This window comes from Leucoraja erinacea, chromosome 7 (assembly GCF_028641065.1).
Source record: "Leucoraja erinacea ecotype New England chromosome 7, Leri_hhj_1, whole genome shotgun sequence".
Taxonomy (NCBI): Eukaryota; Metazoa; Chordata; class Chondrichthyes; order Rajiformes; family Rajidae; genus Leucoraja; species Leucoraja erinaceus.
The window spans coordinates 71,472,799-71,491,948 of record NC_073383.1 but is presented as its reverse complement, the minus strand read 5'-3'; the positions used below and the strand labels follow the sequence as shown (position 1 = coordinate 71,491,948).

At 43.2% G+C, this 19,150-nt stretch overlaps 1 protein-coding gene across 1 annotated transcript in view; it reads right to left on the bottom strand.

Annotated features, from left to right (window-relative positions):
• Positions 1–19,150, bottom strand: part of LOC129699106 (contactin-associated protein-like 5) — a 682,034-nt gene that overhangs the window by 568,679 nt on the left and 94,205 nt on the right. The window contains exons 2-3 of the mRNA XM_055638765.1: positions 17,305–17,415; positions 5,285–5,478 (exon numbers count right to left, since the gene is read on the bottom strand). Coding sequence (XP_055494740.1) covers positions 5,285–5,478; positions 17,305–17,415 — 305 coding nt within the window. The remainder of the gene's footprint in view (positions 1–5,284; positions 5,479–17,304; positions 17,416–19,150) is intronic.

Below are 19,150 nucleotides of genomic sequence, written 5' to 3'. Positions count from 1 at the left end.
TGCTTACAAATTTTAACTACATATTGTAACTCTCAGGGTCTTCATTGTCAATTACAATCCTATATAATTCATAGCAATCTGCCATCCTGATAAGATCACAAACAAGCACCCGAGGCAAAATGAATAACCAGTTTTTTGAAAAGAATGCGTAAGAAGGAGCTGCCGGTGCTGATTTAAACTGAAGATAGACACGAAAAGCTGGAGTAACTCAGAGAGACAGGCAGCGTCTCTGGAGAGAAGGAATGGGTGATGTTTTGGGTCGAGACAGGTCTGAAGAAGGGTCTTGACCAGAAACGTCACCCATTCGTTCTCTCTAGAGATGTTGCCTGTCACACTGATTCACTGCAGCTTTTTGTGTCTATCTTCTACAAAATAATATTTTTTTTTTAAAAAGAACTGCAGATGCTGGAAATCTGAAATCGTGTCATAAAGTCTGTTTTTTAGTTACAGCATGGAAATAGAGCCTTCAGCCACCGAATCCCCATTGACCATTGATCACAGTGCACACTGGTTCCATGTCACCCCCTCCTTCATGTCCACAACTGACATAATAGGGACTATTTACGGACGGCCACAAACTCGCACGCAAGTGAGAACTTGCAAACTCCAAACAGACAGCACCCAAGGTCAGGATCGATCTTGGGTCTCTGCCACTGTGAGTCACACAGCACGGTAACTGCCCCTTCATGCATGGCGACCAAGATGACCCATCTAAGCTGTTCCAGTTTTGCTGCATTTGGCCCATATACCTCTAAACCTTTCCTATCCTTGTACCTGTCCAAGTGTCTTTTAAACACTGTTATATTACTTGCCTCAACTACCATTCCATATACTCAGCACCCTCTGATTGAAAATGCTGCCCATTAGGTTCCTATTAAATATTGCCCCTCTCACCTTAAACCTATGTCTGCTGGTCCTTGATTCCCCCACCCTGTCTATTTCCCCCATACAATTTCCTACATCTCTAAAGGTCACCCCTCAGCCTCCCACTCTCCAAGAAATACAGTCCTAGACTGCGCAACCTTTCCCTATAGCTCAGGCCCTCGAGTCCTGGAAAAATCCTAGTAAGTCTTCTCTGCACTCTTCCCAACTTAATAACACATTTCCCACAGCAGGATAACCAAACTGAACACAATTGCCCAAATGCGACCCCACCAGTTATAGAACTGTAACATAACATTCCAACTTCTGTACTCAATACCTTGACCATTGCAGCAAAAACATTCCCAATCTGACATTTCTGTCCCGGACCTCCTCCATTGCCAGAGTGAGGCCCAGCGCAAATTGGAGGAACAGCACCTCATATTTTGTTTGGGTAGTTTACACCCCAGCAGTAAGAACATTGACTTCTCTAGCTTTGGATACCCCTTGCTTTCTCCATCCATCCCCTTCCCCTTCCCAGTTCCCAACTAGTCTTACTGTCTCCGCCTACATTCTATATTTGTCCCGTCCCCTCCCCTGACATCAGTCTGAAGAAGGGTCTCGACTTGAAATGTCACCCATTCCGTCTATCCAGAGATGCTGCCACACCCGCTGAGTTACTCCAGCATTTTGTGTCTACCTTCGATTTAAACCAGCATCTGCAGTTCTTTCTTGCACCTGCTTTACCACCCCACCTACCCATAGTGGCACCTTTGAGGAACTATATACCTATACTCCTAGATCCCTCTGCTCTACAAACTCCGTACAGACAGCACCCATAGTCAGGGTCAAACCCGAGTCACTGGTGCTATAATTTAGTTTAGTTTAGTTAGTTGGAAACAGGTCCTTCGACTCACCGCGTCAGCACCGACCAGCGATCCCCGAACATTAACACTACCCTACACACACTAGGAACAATTTTCCACTTATACCAAGCCAATTAACCTTCAAATCTGTGCATCTTTGGAGTTTGGGAGGAAGCTAAGGTGCTCTGAGAAAACCCACGCAGGTCACGTGGAGAAAGTACAAATTCCGTACAGACAAATACCCGTGGTCAGGATCGAACCCATGTCTCTGGCACTGTAACCCCTGTAGCTCTACCGCTGATCCACTGTGCCACCCAGAGTCCTCTGCAAACTTACTAATCATTCCTTGTGCATTCTCAACCAAATCATTGATATTGACTGGGCTTATATTCAGTAGATGAGAGGTGGTCTTATAGAAACATAAAATTCTTACGGGATTGGACAGGCTTGATGCAGGAAAAATGTTCCCCATGTTGGGGGAGTCCAGAACCAGGGGTCACCGTTTAAGAATAAGGACTGAGATGAGGAAAAACTTTTTCGCCCAGAGTTGTGAATCTGTGGAATTCTCTGCCACAGAAGGCAATGGACGCCAATTCACTGGATGTTTTCAAGAGAGTTAGATATAGCTTTTAGGGCCAACAGAATCAAGGGATGTGGGGAGAAAGCACGATGGAGGTACTGATTTTGGATGATCAGCCATGATCATATTGAACGGCGGTGCTGGCTCGAAGGGCCGAATGGCCTACTCCTGCACCTATTTTCAATGGTTCTATGAACCACAAACAGCACTGGCCCTGCATCTGATCCCTGCACCAGTCACAAGCCTGCTGTCCAAAACTAAAGTGCTGAAAGTGCTTAGCAGGAGAGGCAGCATCAGTGAAAGGAGGAACAGAGACTTTTCACTAGGACTTGGCGATCTGCAGTGAGAATGTTTATTTAAAATGCTTGGAGGCTATGAGAGAAATGGCAAGAGAATTCTCTTCAAACCTCTGCTGACAGGTTCAATGGCTGGTCTGAAACTAACCTCAAGAATAATAGATTTTTAGATTATTTTCTTTAGATATTTAAAGAGGGCTCACAAAGAAAAGCAGAACCAAGATAAAAGAGGCCATGCTGGTGTATTTTGTATCAATAAGACTTTACATTGTCTTTTGCTGGTTGAAAAAAAGGGGATTCTACTCTTCCAGGAGAAGCTGATTCAATTGCAGTCACTTGGGCAAAATGAACTGTATGGCAGCAGCTTGCTCTTGGCTTCTGAAATTTGATTCAATTTAAGATGATAAAACCAAGACCCAGAAGCATGCTTGTTATAAATTGCAAGGAAATCTTAAATAGCTAAAATGAAAAAAAATAATATTTCAATTGTTATGAATTATTTTCAACCTGAAGTAAGATCGACACAAAAAGCAGGTGTAACTCAGCGGGTCAGGCATTATCTTTGGAGCAAAGGAATAGTTGACGTTTCGGGCCAAAACCTATCTTTAGGCCCCAGAAACGAAAACCCGTGTTTCTCTTTCCGCACATGCGGTCAGCTTTTCCATTGCTTCCTGCTTTTATTATATAGTGCAAACTCAATTCTTATTTAATAAATGTCGATAGAATAAATTGATCAAGCATGGCAAATTTAAGAATGTTTTTGTGAAGAACATTAATTTTTTTAAAACATTCTTTGTACATGTTATAAGGTCATCAGGAATAGGAGTAGAATTAGGACATTTGGCCCATCAAGTCTACTCTGCCATCCAATCATGGCTGATCTATCTCCCCCTCCTAACCCCATACTTCTGCCTTCTCCCCATAACATCTGACACCTGTACTTATCAAGAATCTATCTATCTCTGACTTAAACATATCCTCTGACTTGGCCTCCACAGACTTCTGTGGCAAAGAATTCCACCACCCTCTGACTAAAGAGGATTCTCAAGTTCAAGTGATTTTATTGTCAAGTGTCCCTGTATAGGGCGATGAAATTCTTGCTTTGCTATAGCACACAGAACATAGTAGGCATTTACTACAAAACAGGTAAGTGTGTCCATATACCATAATATGAATGTATACACACATGAATAAATAAACTGATAAAGTGCAAAGAACAGAAAATGTGTTATTAATATTCAGAGTTTTGTCCGAGCCAGGTTTAATAGCCTGATGGCTGTGGGGAAGTAGCTATTCCTGAACCTGGTTGTTGCAGACTTCAGGCTCCTGTACCTTCTACCTGAAGGTAGCAGGGAGATGAGTGTGTGGCCAGGATGTGGCCAGGATGGTGTGGGTCTTTGATGATACTGCCAGCCTTTTTCAGGCAGCGACTGCGATAAATCCCCTCGATGGAAGGATATCCTTCCAGTATATAACTTTGTCTGAACCCCAGTTCTGATTAGGCCGGTATTGTTCACAGTAACACACAAAGATTCACATAGTTTGTTGGCCTCAGTACAAAAGGGAAAGTTTCTGAAACTAACTAAAAGAATTTTAAGAAATTCCAGCATCAAACATAAATTGATGGTCAGAGATTATTTACAAATCCTTACAACTCATGATAAGGAATCCATTGTTTAAGGAAATGAACAAGTATGCTTGTATCTTTGAATAACATGGAGTAAAGTAGGATTATTTATTTCACATTTTCATAAGTTGTAGGAGAAGTCAGCCATTCGGCCCATCAAGTCCACTCCACCATTCTATCATGGCTGATCTATCTCTCCCTCCAAACCCCATTCTCCTGCCTTCTCCCCATAACCCCTGACACCCATATTAATCAAGAATCTGCCAATATATCAATCCTTTGATATTGCACAATAATTCATCTGAACATTTATAACCATATAACCATATAACAATTACAGCACGGAAACAGGCCATCTCGACCCTTCTAGTCCGTGCCGAACACATAATCTCCCCTAGTCCCATATACCTGTGCTCAGACCATAACCCTCCATTCCCTTCCCATCCATATAACTATCCAATTTATTTTTAAATGATAAAAACGAACCTGCCTCCACCACCTTGACTGGAAGCTCATTCCACACAGCTACCACTCTCTGAGTAAAGAAGTTCCCCCTCATGTTACCCCTAAACTTCAGTCCCTTAATTCTCATGTCATGTCCCCTTGTTTAAATCTTCCCTACTCTCAGTGGGAAAAGCTTTTCCATGTCAACTCTGTCTATCCCTCTCATCATTTTAAAAACCTCTATCAAGTCCCCCCTTAACCTTCTGCGCTCCAAAGAATAAAGCCCTAACTTGTTCAACCTTTCTCTGTAACTTAGTTGCTGAAACCCAGGCAACATTCTAGTAAATCTCCTCTGTACTCTCTCTATTTTGTTGACATCCTTCCTATAATTAGGTGACCAAAATTGTACACCATACTCCAGAATTGGCCTCACCAATGCCTTGTACAATTTTAACATTACATCCCAACTTCTATACTCATACTGTAATTTGTAATATTTGTAATTTGTAATACTGTAATCAAACTATACTCTAATTTTTGTTGATTACATTTTTAAGTTGACAATTTAATTCTACACACAGTTTAAAAATTGAATTTTCGAAAGACTTACCCAAATGCTGTCTTCTTGACGAAACTGCTTCCAGTTCCTCCCAGTATCACTGAACATGAGCAGGTAGCTTATTACCCAGTCTGAACTACCATATCGACCTTGAGTTGCTATGCCTGTGATTTCCGTCCTCTCACCAAGATCTATCTGCAGCCATTGGTATTTATTAGATTCCAGCGGGGACCATCCACCTGCCCCTGAGATATAAGGACATTAATAAATCCAGATGCAATAACATTTGTTTTTGTTTTTGATTAAGTATGAATAGCCAGATCCCAAGCCTAATGTATTTCCCCATAACCTCAGACACCCATACTAATCAATAATCTACCTATCTCTACTTAAATCATCCACTGACTTTGTTTCCACAGCAATATGTGGCAAAATAATTCCACAGATTCACCACCCACTGACTGACGAAATCCCTCCTCATCTCCTTACTAAATGGACGTCCTTTAATTCTGAGGTAATGACCTCTAGTCCTAGACTGTCCCACTAGTGTAAACATCCTGATGCCCATTCATTTGAAAAGGCTTATTGGTCTTGCTTAAAGAGCTGAAGAGAGGCACATAAAGCTGGAGTAACTCAGCGGGACAGGCAGCATCTCTGGAGAGAAGGAATGGGTGACGTTTCAGGTCGAGAACCTTCTTCAGACTTGAAGAGCTAAATGGTTCATTTGTATATTTCAACATTTTCAATCATGAACATGCACCTTCGAGTGATTGTTCTTTTCTTTAAATTATTTTTCTCTATTTGCTTATAAATGCCTTGACTTGAAACCTTGACGTTTAGTTCAGAGCAGCAGTGAGGAAAATGGCCCAGCGATTCCTGCACACTAACACTATAGGGCCAATTTACATTTTTTATCAAGCCAGCCAAACTAAACAGTCCGAACGTCTTTGGAGTGTGGGAGGAAACCGAAGATCTCGGCTAAAACCCATGCAGGTCATGGGGCGAAAGTACAAACTCCGTACGGACAACACCTTTAGTCAGGATCGAATCCGGATCCCTGGTGCTGTAAGGCAGCATCTCAGTCTGAAGAAGGGTTTTGGCCCGAAACGTTGCCTATTTCCTTCGCTCCATAGATGCTGCTGCACCTGCTGAGTTTCTCCAGCATTTTTGTGTACCTTCGATTTTCCAGCATCTGCAGTTCGTTCTTAAACTCTTTACCACTGTGCTCCTTGCATTTACGTTCATCAAAATTGGCCCTGTGGTTGCTGTGGATAGGTGGGCAATGTGGATTGTAAATCTGGTCATTCAGAGTGCCAAACAAAATATACAATATTTAAAATATAACGACAAGATTGAAGACAAATTACGTCAAATCGATTTGAACCAAAACTTCTGAACATACAGTAAATAAAAATGAGTGGAATGAGTTTACTATTATTAATTTAGTCCCTTTCACATCAAAATCTCTCAAAAATGATTCATGCAATTAATTACTGTTTGAAGTGCATTGACTCATCTTGGTAGCTGATGCTTTTAAATTTTGCACAAGTTCCTTTGAATCAGATGGGCAAAGCAGTCAAATTTGCAGATACCGAAAAAATGAAAGAGGTGGACATTTTGTTTGAACCTAAAGGGACAAGCGTTGACCTGCAAAGAGATCAGATGACAAGCATAGAAATGTTGGGAACCTTTGCAGATTAAATATAACACTGGCAATATAAATGTCATCTGTAACATCCGCTGTCCTCAGCAATTATGGAGAGATTGAATTGACAGGGAGCGACAGATGTTGGAAATAAATAGTTAGTTCCTGCGTTTATCTTGCCTTTGCAGTTTCAGCGAAAGCAACTGCTACAGACGCTGGATACTAGAACTCGTCAGGAAGACGTGTTGCAGATTTATAGGACTTGTGAGGACACATTTGGAATAGTTTAGTTTGGTTTATTGCCACGTGTACCGAGGTACAGTGAAAAGCTTTCGTTGCCCGATGTTGGGGGAGTCCAGAACCAGGAGCCATTGTTTAAGAATAAGGGGTAAGCTATTTAGAACGGAGATGAGGAAAAACATTATCACCCAGAGAGTTGTGAATCTGTGAAATTCTCTGCCTCAGAAGGCAGTGGAGGCCAATTCTCTGGATGTTTTCAAGAGAGAGAGTTAGATAGAGCTCTTAAAGATAGCGGAGTTAGGGTATATGGTGAGAAGGTGGGAATTGAGTACTGAATGTGGATGATCAGCCATGATCACAGTGAATGGCGGTGCTGGCTCGAAGGGTTGAATGGCCTACTCCTGCACCTATTGTCTAACCAGTCAGCGGAAAGATTATACATCAGTACAATCAAGCTGTCCACAGTGTACAGATACACGATAATGGGAATAAAGTTTAGTGCAAGATAATGTGCAGTAAAGCTCACGTTCTGTGGGTCCCCAAAGTAACTTAGGACAACTCTCGTCGTCCTGATAGGTCATTGTTGTAGATAGGAAGGTTCAGTTGCCTGATAAAGGAGTATTGCGTGCAGTTCTGGTCACCCCAACCCAGGAAGGATGTGGCGGCTTTGGAAAATGCGCAGAGAAAGTTTACCAAAATTATGCCTGGATTAGGGAACATTAGGTACATGGGGAGGATGGACAGACTTGGACTGTTTACTCCAAAACACCAGAGTTTGTGGGTTGACCTGATATTAGAATATGAAATTATGAGAGGCATAGATAGTGTAGTCAGTCAGAGCCATTGTCCCTAGATGGAGAACATCAAATACTAGTGGGCAAAGCTTGAGAGGGGTAACGTTTAAAGAAGATGAGTGGGGTAAGCCTGTTTGCACAGGGAGTGGTGAGTGCCTGGAACAGAGGGCCATAGGTGGAGGTTAAGACCGATATGACACTGGCATTTTGAAGAGACATATGGATTTGCAGGGAATGCAAGGATGATCTTAGCATCATGGCCAGCAAAGACATTGTGGACAGAATGGCCTCTTCTATATCCATCACTATAATTCACCATCCTTCTCCCGTTCTGATCATTCTGTCTGTGGCCTCCTTTGATCTTATCACAAGGCCCAATACATCATCCTTAAGTAAAATTTAGTTTAGTTTACTTTAGAGATACAGCGCGGAAACAGGCCCTTCGGCCCACCGAGTCCGTGCCGACCAGCAATCCCCGCGCACTAACATTATCCTACACACACCAGGGACATTTTACAATGATATCAAGCCAATTAATCTACAAACCTGGACATCTTTGTGGTGTGGGAGGAAACCGATGAAAACCCACACAGGTCACGGGGAGAATGCACAAACTCCATACAGACAACGCCCATGGTCAGGATCGAACCCGGGTCTCTGGAGCTGTAAGTCAGCAACTCTACCGCTGCACCACCGTGCTGCCCTTAAAATTCTTCTCTCATCTGGAGTCATTGAAGGCTTCCGGGCTCAACACTGACTTGTCCACCTTTCGGTAACTTTATTTATGCCTGTCATCCGTTTTTAATCAGTTTTTTTTTTCTATTAGCAGATTTTGACCTTCTGGCCGCACCCGGCCTATTAGCAACACATTGCACTGGCAATGAAAGATAATGTGTTTCTGACTGTCGTTTGGTCTGCTTTATCGCACCCCTATCAGATACTTTCATTTCATTCCACCCCTCCCTCTCTCTCTCTCCCACCTTCTCTGCGACTGAAAACAAACTTATTATCTCTCTTTTCCAATTCTGATGTAGGGTTTTAAACCTTTTAACAATTTCCTTTCCACGGATGCTGCCTGACCTGCAAGGTATTTCCGGTGCTTCCGGTTTTCATTTCAGATTTCAAATGCCTGTGGCTTCTGATTAGAGTCATAGTGCTAACAGGCCCTTCATCCCAACTTGCCCATACAGGCCAATATGTCCCAGCTACACTAGTTCCACCTGCCTGAGCTTAGTCCAGATCTCTCCAAACCTGTCCTGTCTATTCCCATTTTATTCTCTCCAAATCCCAGATTCTACAGCTCACCAACTCTCCAGGGACAATTTCTAGTGGCCAATTAACCCGCCAGGTTGAGAGCATTCAGATGCAGGAGGAAACCCGTATGGACACAGGGAGAAAGTGTAAATTCCACACTAGCAGCTAATGCACTGGCTCTATCACTGTGCAACCCCCCGGTACTATATTCAATATAATCCTCTTGGAATAAAATGCAGGAATAAATATTTGCACAGTCTTCAAAACATTACAGTGTATTGCGTACAATGGCACAGTGGCGCAGTGGTACAGTTGCTGCCTTACAGCACCAGAGACCCGGGTTCGATCCCAACCATAGATGCTGTCCGAACGGAGTTTGTACATTCTTCCCATCACCTATATGGGGTTTCTTCGGGTGCTCCGGTTTCCTCCCACACCAAAGACATAGAGGTTTGTAGGTTAATTGGCTTTGGTAGAATTGTAGACTGTCCCGACTGTGTGTAGGATAATGTTAGTGTGCAGGGATCTCTGGTTAGCATGGGACCGTTGGGCAGAAGGGCCAGATGTTCCAACTAAACTAAATCACAGAGTAATTGGGAACTTGCCTCCTCACCCTCCCCAACTCATTGTGTAGCAATTCATGAGCACTGCATTGTAATTATCATGCTAAGGGAAATATTTAAACTATGTGGAGTTCTGCATAATGGAAAAAGTGGACAATGTGAACCTTCCTGCGTTTAAAGGAGTTCACTTTTAAAGGAGACAACAAAAGGTGTTTTAAAGAGAAGAAATCTGAAATGGTCGATTTCAAATACCATTGCAAGATATTTGTGGAAGAAAACAAATGAGGGGGAAATGAGATTGATAATGCAGAAGAATAAATGATTACCACCAGAACAGCGCCAGAGACCTGGATTTGATCGTGATCTCAAGCGCTATCTGTACTGAGATTGTGCGTTCTCCCTGTGACCATGTAGATTTTCTCTGGGTGCTCCGGTTTCCTCCCACATTCCAAAGATGTGTAGGTTTGTGGGTTAATTGTCAAACAAGTGGGGTGTTTGGTGGAGGCAGTATCTTCACAACATGTTAATCCTTGCCAAATTGGAGAGGCTAGGACCCCAAAATTGAGTAAAGGCTTCTGAGCTGCTAGGCCATTTGGTCAATTTAAAAGTGCCTTCTGTAGAAATTGGACAAGCTGCAGAATGGTGCCAGTTAGTCGAGAGCCTAGATCAGAGCTGCAGGAAGAGAATGGGAACATCTGCAGACCCTGACAATTAGATGCAAAATGCACACAATGGATTGGATGAATGCAAACCAGACATACACATTGTAAATAATGTTGCAAAGCTTTACTTTGCTGGATGCTGATTAGATTAAGCATTGAGCCTTGTCTGGTTTTCTTGCATATCAGGGCACATGTTGTGATGTTCGTTTCCTTTGAGAAACACTATTTGAATACAATGTATTAGCCACTGTATTATTGGGTTAGGGAACGGTCAATTATGTACTGTTATAATTAATATGTGTGATTGGTTTGTTGGGGTTGCCTCCCCCAAGTAATGTCACAACCATAGTTTGGAGGGGTATAAGAGGGTGTGTAATTTTTGGGGTCTGTCAGTTGAATGTGACTTCTGTTCTGTTTGCATGAGACATAGTTGTCTTGCGTGGGTGGATCGGTAACCGTCCCCGCTGTTTGTTCTTCAATAAAGTAAGGTTTTTCTAACCAGAGTTTGACTTAGTGATTGACTAAACCAGACTAAGCGGGTAAGTCTAGATACCAGAATTTACATCTAGACAATCATTTCAACTGCCAAGGCACAGCAAAATGCATACTAAGTACTGGTAAATTGGATTAGTGTATATGGGTACTTTATGGTTATCATTGACGCAGGGACCAAGGTGTACATTTTTGTAAAAACAAGGAACTACAGATGCTGGTTCACAAAAGAAGGGACAAAGTGCTGGAGTATCTCAGTGGGTCAGGCAGCACCTCTGAAGACCATGGATAGGTGACGTTGCGGGTCGAGACCCTTCTTCAGACTGATAGTGGACTGGGAGGGACGAATGCTGGGAGAGAGGGTTGTATATTTCTGGGCATATTTCTGTGCAGAATGACTGAATCTAGGTCGCCAAATTAATTGGGCAAAAGTTAACTTTTTGCTGGCTGGTCCAGAGGGAACCGCTGGCGAGGAAATCAGTGTGGACACAGGGAGAAAGAGAAAAAGTGATTTAAATTACCAGTGTTTGACATCAGATTACAGCTCTCATCCAAACTTGAACAAGTTGCAGATTATTTTTCCTTTCATATAGAATGGATGTGGAGAGGATGTTTCCACTCGTGGGAGTGTACGGGACCAGAGGCCACAGCTTCGGAATTAAAGGACGTACCATTAGAAATAAGATGAGGAATTTCTTCTGCCAGAGGGTGGTGAAACTGTGGAATTTAACTGTGGAGGCCAAGACAATGGATATTCTTGAGGCAGAGATTGTCAGATTCTTGATTAGTTCGGGTGTCAGTGGTTATGGAGGGGAAGGATGGAGAAAGGGGTTGAGTGGGAAAGATAGATCAGCCACGATTGAATAGCGGGTAGACTAGATGGGCCGAATGGCCTAATTTGCACCAATCATTCAGCAAGAGTAAATGATCTTTTAAAATGTGTACATAAATCTAGAACAGTACAGCAAAAGAACATGCCCATATTCCAATGGCGTGTAGGTTTGTAGGTTATTCAACTGCTGTAAATTGTCCCTGGTGTGTAGGGTAGAACAACAGTATGGATGGTCGCTTGTCAGTGTGGACTCAGTGGCCTGTTTCCTCGTCGTATCTTTAAACTAAACGTGGCATTGAGTAGTCTCTTAGGGTTAGAATCCCAACACAGATCTGACAGGATGTCTCTGTGGTGCAAGTTTTCTGTGAATATCTGTTAATATTCATGACACACCAGATAGTTAAGGAGAAACGGATGGACACTGGGGATTTGAACACTGTCCTAGTCTAGTTAACCTTGCCCTGTTTGTGTGAATCTTTCTGCACAGCCATTATAGGATCGGGTGATGTTCATTCATACTAATGAAAGGAAATACCTGTATTTATCGCTTGGAATCGCAATGTTCGACCTGCCACAAAGGGCAATCAATAGCTGGAGCAGCAAAGGAGAAAATCATAGAAGAGAACAAAAAAAGGGGTTGCATGAGTGTCGGAGTTCGGGCGGGCTAGCGGTGGGTGCCGGAGGTCTGGCGAGGGAGGAATCAAGAGAGCAAAGAGGGACTCAGAATAGGGGGGCCGCCGAGAACAAAGAGGGACCCGCCATGGGAGGGTGGCCGAGACGAAGATGGAACATTGGGACTACATTGAACTCTTTGTAACTTTGTCATCGCTCTCTACCCGGCAACTCTTTGCATATCTTGTGTATGATATGCAAGACAAAGAATTTCACTGTGACATGTCACATGTGATAATACAGTATCATTCATATCCGCTTTAAGGTGAGAGGGGCAAAGTTCAAAGGATGTGTGCGGGGCAAGTTCTTTTTTTTTAAACACAGAGGGTGGTGAGTGCCTGGAACTCACCACCGGGTTGCTGGTGAAGACGGATATAATAGTGGCATTCAAGGGACTTTTGGTTAGAAACATAGATATGCAGGGAATGGAGGGAAATGGATTACTGTATGTGCTGGTAGATCAGAGTTGGTCTCGGCATCATTTTCGGCACAGACACTGTGGGCCGAATGGCCTGTTGTTGTGTTTAATGTTCTGTGTTCGAATATTACAGCCTACTAGAATTATTTAAGAGCTGCATATTGCGGTACCTGTGTCCCTGCTGTAATGTGTTATTATAAGTATAAATGCTGCAGCAATTTGTTTCAGCTTAGTTTAGAGATACAGCGTGGAAGCAGGCCCAACGGCCCACCCATTCTGCACCGGCCAGTGATCCCCGCACATTAAAGGGCCTGTCCCAATTTTTTTCAGCAACTGCCGGCGTCATATCAGGGTCGGCAAAAGATTTTGAACATTTCAAAACCCAGCGGCGACAAAAAATTTTTTTTTGCGACAATTGAAAAAACACAGCGAGTCATACGCCATCGCGAGCGCCATCACGCGCATAATTTTTGGTGACCTGATACGTCAGTCAATGATGCCGGCAGTCGCCGAAAAAAATCATCAAGTGGGTCAAGCCCTTAACACTAACCTACACACACTAGGGATAATTTTACATTGATACATTTGTACCAAGTCAATTAGCCTACAAACCTGCACGTCTTTGGATTGTGGGAGGAAACAAAAGATCTCAGTAAAAAACCCCACTGGTCACGGGGCGAGCGTACAAACTCCGTACAGACAGCACCCATAGTCAGGATCCAACCCGGGTCTCTGGCGCTGTAAGGCAGTAGCTCCACTGCTGAGCCACCGTGCTGCCCTTTCTTATAATTCTTATAAAGAATAGAAACATAGAAACATTGAAATTAGGTGCAGGAGTAGGGCATTCGGCCCTTCGAGCCTGCACCGCCATTCAATATGATCATGGCTGATCATCCAACTCAGTATCCTGTACCTGCCTTCTCTCCATACCCCCTGATCCCCTTAGCCACAAGGGCCACATCTAACTCCCTCTTAAATACATCCAATGAACTGGCCTCGACTACCCTCTGCGGCAGAGAGTTCCAGAGATTCACCACTCTCTGTGTGAAAAAAAGTTCTTCTCATCTCGGTTTTAAAGGATTTCCCCTTTATCCTTAAGCTGTGACCCCTTGTCCTTGTCCTGAATAGTCAATTAATCTGTGTATAGTACAAACCAAGGGAGGAATATTGACCAAGTCATGAAGAAGATTCCCAATGGGTATTTCTATAGACAAACGTGCAATTTTAACATCCCTCAGAACCATTTAGCAGGTAAGATCAAGTTTTTAAATCTCTTCCAAATAAATATTGTGAAGCATGTATTTACTCGAGAAATGGTAATGACTTGAAATAGATTAGCGCACACAAATACGCTGGGCAGATTTAAAAAACAGTTTGATATTATGATAGGAGTTTAGGGTATCTGGGGATATTCTTTAATGAACCAAAAGACATTAAGCTCACAAATTCTTCCTCAGAGGCGTGATTAGTAATCACAATTAAAATGTTTTAAATATCTGTAACACAAACAGTAGGACAGGGAACCTTTGATAAAACTAAACCCTTATCATAACATAGTGGGGGGGAGGGGGGAGATTTTTTTGTTTAGTTTAGAGATACAGCGCAAGAACAGGCCCTTGGGCCCACCAGGTCCGAACTGACCAGCGATCCCTGCACATTAACACTATCCTACACACACTAGAGACAACTTTTACATTTGCCAAGCCAATTAACCTACAAACCTGTACGTCTTTAGAGCGTGGGAGGAAACTGAAGATCTCGGAGAAAACCCACGCAGGTCACGGGGCAAACGTACATACTCCATACAGACAGCACCCGTAGTCGGGATCGAACCCGGGTCTTCGCCGCTGCAAGCGCTGTAACGCAGCAACTCTACCACTGCGCCACCTTGCCGCCCAGTAGGAGATGGGCCACTTCCTGTGCTGTACCAGAACATAGAACAGAACAGCACAAGAACAGGCTCTTGGGCCCACAAGTTCTGCGTTGAACATGATGCCAAGGCCTTCTTTGATCTACCTGCACATAATCCATATCTCTCCCTTAACATATGATGAGCATTTGTCGGCACTGGGACTGTACTCGCTGGAGTTTAGAAGAATGAGGGGGGACCTTATTGAAACTTACCGAACAGTGAAAGGCTTGGATAGAGTAGATGCAGAGAGGGCATTTTCACTAGTGGAAGAGTCTAGGACTAGAGGTCCTAGCCATAGAATTAATGGACATTCCTTTCAGAAGGAGATGAGGAGGAATTTCTTTAGTGTGAGTGTGGTGAATCTGTGGAATTCTTTGCCACAGAAGGCAATAGATATTTTTAAGGCAGAGATAGATAGATTCTTGATTAGTACGGGTTTCAGGGGTTATGGGAAGAAGGCAGGAGAATGGGGTTAGGAGCAATAGATTAGCCATGATCGAATGGCGGAGTAGACTTGATGGGCCGAATATCCTAATTCTGCTCCTATCCCCAGTTACCTTTTCCTGCATATCTATATCTCTTTCCAAAAGTATCTTAAATCCCACTATCGCATCTGAATCTCCAACCCCAGCAGTGCATTCCTGCCAATTACACACCCTCTGTTCAAAAAGCTTTGCCCTCACATCTCCTTAAAACCTTAATACGAAACCCTCTAGTATTTGAATATTCCATTCTGGGAAGGTTCTATTAGGTCGTCCCTCAACCTCCATTCCTCCTTGTCTAGTCCAGAGAAAACAAACCAAGTCTGTCCAACCTCTCCCTGTAATACCTAATACCCCCAAACACCTGCATCATTGTGCTGAATCTCCTCTGGACCCCCTCCAAAGCCACCACCTTCTCCCTGTAATGTAGCATAACCAAAGTCAAGTGAGTTAACAGATACATTGGCCATTATAAATGTCGGTAGGGTATCTGGGTGAATATGACGAGAATAAATGAAAGGGAAAATTGGGTTATTGGATTTTCATTGTTATGTGCACTAAGATGCAGTGAAAATCTTTGAGTTAATTATTATCCAGGTAAATCATCTATACACGATTACAATCGAACTGTGGATGAGTAGCAATGCATAGACAGTCATAGAATGATACAGTGTGGAAACAGCCAAACGTCCCCACGCCGACCAACATGCCCCACCTTCACTAGTCCCCAGCATCTTAAACATGGCGATAGTACCTACATCGAATACTTCCTCCGGCAGCTTCTGTGTAAAAAAGTCACGCTTCAGGTCCCATTAAATCTTTCCCCACTCACCGTAAACTCGTGCCCTCTGGTTCTCGACTCCCTTACTCTGGGCAAAAGATTCTGTTTGTTTACCCGATTTCTTGTTCTCATGATTTTGCACATCTCTGCAAGATCATCCCTCATCCTCCTGAGCAAGTAATAAAGCCCCCTGCTCAACCTCTCGCTATAGCGCAGTCCCTCAAGTCCTGGCAACGTGCTGGTAAATCTTCTCTGAACTCTTCCAAGATTTACAACATTGTTCCTGTAACAAAGTGTCCAAAACTGAATGTGGCCTCACCAACGTCTTATAAACCATAACATGACCTCCCAACCTCTGTACTCAAATGCATGGGTATATCGGATTAATCTGTAAGCAGCCATAGACATGATGGACAATGACCTCCAATTTCATATGGAGAAAAGGTCTACAGAGGAAAGGGGCAAAAAGTCTAACTTCGTTCTATGCATTGCTTGAAGGAAAGGTTGTAGCACTGAAACTTTTATACTTGGAGTCATACAACGTGAAAACAGGCCCTTTAGCTCAACTTGTCCAAACTTGCCAACATGTCCCAGCTACACTACTCCCACCTGCCTGCCTTTGGCCCATATCCCTCCAAACCTGTCCTATCCATGTATCTGTTTCATAAATGTTGTGATAGTCCCTACCTTAACCACCTCCTCTGGCAGTTGTTCCATACATTCACCACCCTTTGAGTGCTAAAGTCACCTCTCAGGTTCAGATTAAATCTTTTCCCCTTCAAAGGAAAATAAAGGGGAGGTCATTTAAGACTGAGGTGAGAAAAAACTTTTTCACCCAGAGAGTTGTGGATTTATGGAATTCCCTGCCACAGAGGGCAGTGGCGGTCAAGTCACTGGATGGATTTAAGAGAGAGTTAGATAGAGCTCTTGGGGCTAGAGGAGTCAAGGGATATAATGAGAAGGCAGGCATGGGTTATTGATAGGGAACGATCAGCCATGATCACAATGAATGGCAGTGCTGGCTCGAAGGGCCGAATGGCCTCCTCCAGCACCTATTTTCTATTTTCCTATGATTCACCTTAAACCTCGACACCTTCTCTGGGAAAGAGACCCGATCATGACTTTATACACCTCTGTAAGATCATTAAACTGAATATATGTCTTTTATTCCCCCATTGTGATCAGTTTCAGTTTCATTCAGCGTCACGTGTACCGAGGTACAGTGAAAAGCTCCTGTTGCAGGCTATCCAGTCAGTGGAAAGGCAATTATTTAAGACAGCCGGCATTTTCATGAACAGTCGTTGATCGCTGATCCATATCTTACCATCTCGCCTGTTCAGCTTTGCAAAGCCAGGCCTGTGACTGCTTGACAGCACGGAGGCGGAATCGAACACCAACTGAGGCAAATCAGACACCAAGTGATCATCACAGTCATCTGCCAGATGAAGAAAAGCATTACATTTAAATCAATTAGCTGCACAATATGCTTCTGCTGCTTACAAGTGCAGCACAGAATTTTAACTAAGTCTCTGGAGACCAAGAAGATCACCAAGCAGAAATCGCTGACATTCTGCAAACACAAATCTACGCAATTTGTTGAACTAAGAGCATATAAAAGAATCTTTAACAATCTAGGGCAATCCATATGCTGCAACATTGGAATACAAGCATAAAAGGCTGGAAATACTCAGCGCACCAGGTAGCTGAGTGAATAGAAATAGTTACCACTTCATTGTAACAAAAAAATGGACACAGTAGGAGGCCATTCTGTCCTTCTGGCCTGCTTCCCAGTCAATACCATTTTGGCCACCAGCAGTGCAGGTCTGGAACATGGTTTTGGTCAATAATTTGTTCAGTTTTCTGATCCAGCCTTCTTTTCATATCCCTCGATTCCTATCCCACAACAATATCTTGAATATATTCATATCTCTAGTTTCCCTCTTCCCTGACTCTCAGTCTGAAGGGTCTCGACTTGAAACATCACCTATTCCTTTTTTCCAGAGATGTTGCCTGACCCGTTGAATTACCCCAGCATTTTGGGTCTATCTTCAGTGTAAAACAGCATCTGCAATCCCTTCCTACACACCTTAAATATATTTAATGATTTGGCTTCAACTGCTTTAAGTGGGAGAGAATGCCACTGGTTTGCCAACATCTGAGGCAAGACATCTTAACACCTCAAATCTACACCTCCTCCTTAATTCCTCAGACCTCATTCAGATAATCTTTTATCAGTACCAGGAAAAATATTAGATAAACAGCTTTTGGTATTGAACTTGTGTTGGTTTATCATGGTCATATGTACCAATATACAGTTAAAAGGATCTTGACCCAAAACGTCACCCATTCCTTTTCTCCTGAGATGCTGCCTAACCAGGATAAATTATCAGTGATTTTTACACCTAGAGACTTAAAACTCTCGGCAATCTTCGCTTGGGAACACTTCAGGTTTTGTAAAGCAGAACAATAGACAATAGACAATAGGTGCAGGAGTAGGCCATTCGGCCCTTCAAGCCAGCACCGTCATTCACTGTAATCATGGCTGATCATTCACAATCAGTTCCCCGTTCCTTTTTTCTCCCCATATCCTTTGACCCTGCTATCTTTAAGAGCTCTATATAACTATTGGCCTCCACTGCCTTCTGAGGCGGAGAATTCCCCAGATTCACAACCCTCCATGTGAAAAAGTTTTCCCTCATCTCCGTTCTAAATGACCTACCCCTTATTCTTAAACTGTGGCCCCTGGTTCTAGACTCCCCCAATATCGGGAACACGTTTCCTGCCTCTAGCATGTCTAAACCCTTAAGAACCTCACATGTTTCAATAAGATAACCTCTCATCCTTCTAAATTCCAGAGTATACAAGCCCAGCTTCTCCATTCTGTCAATATATGACCGTCTCACCATCTCAGGAATTAACCTTGTAAACCTACGCTGCACTCACTCAATAGCAAGAATGTCCTTCCTCAAATTTGGAGACCAAAACTGTACCCAATACCCCAGGTGTGGTCTCACTAGGGCCCTGTACAACTGCAGAAGGACCTCTTTGCTCCTATACTCAACTCCTCTTGTCATGAAGGCGAACATGCTATTTTATTTCTTCACTGCCTGCTGCACCTGCATGCTTACTTTCAGTGACTGATGAACAAGGACCCGCAAGATCTCGTTGTA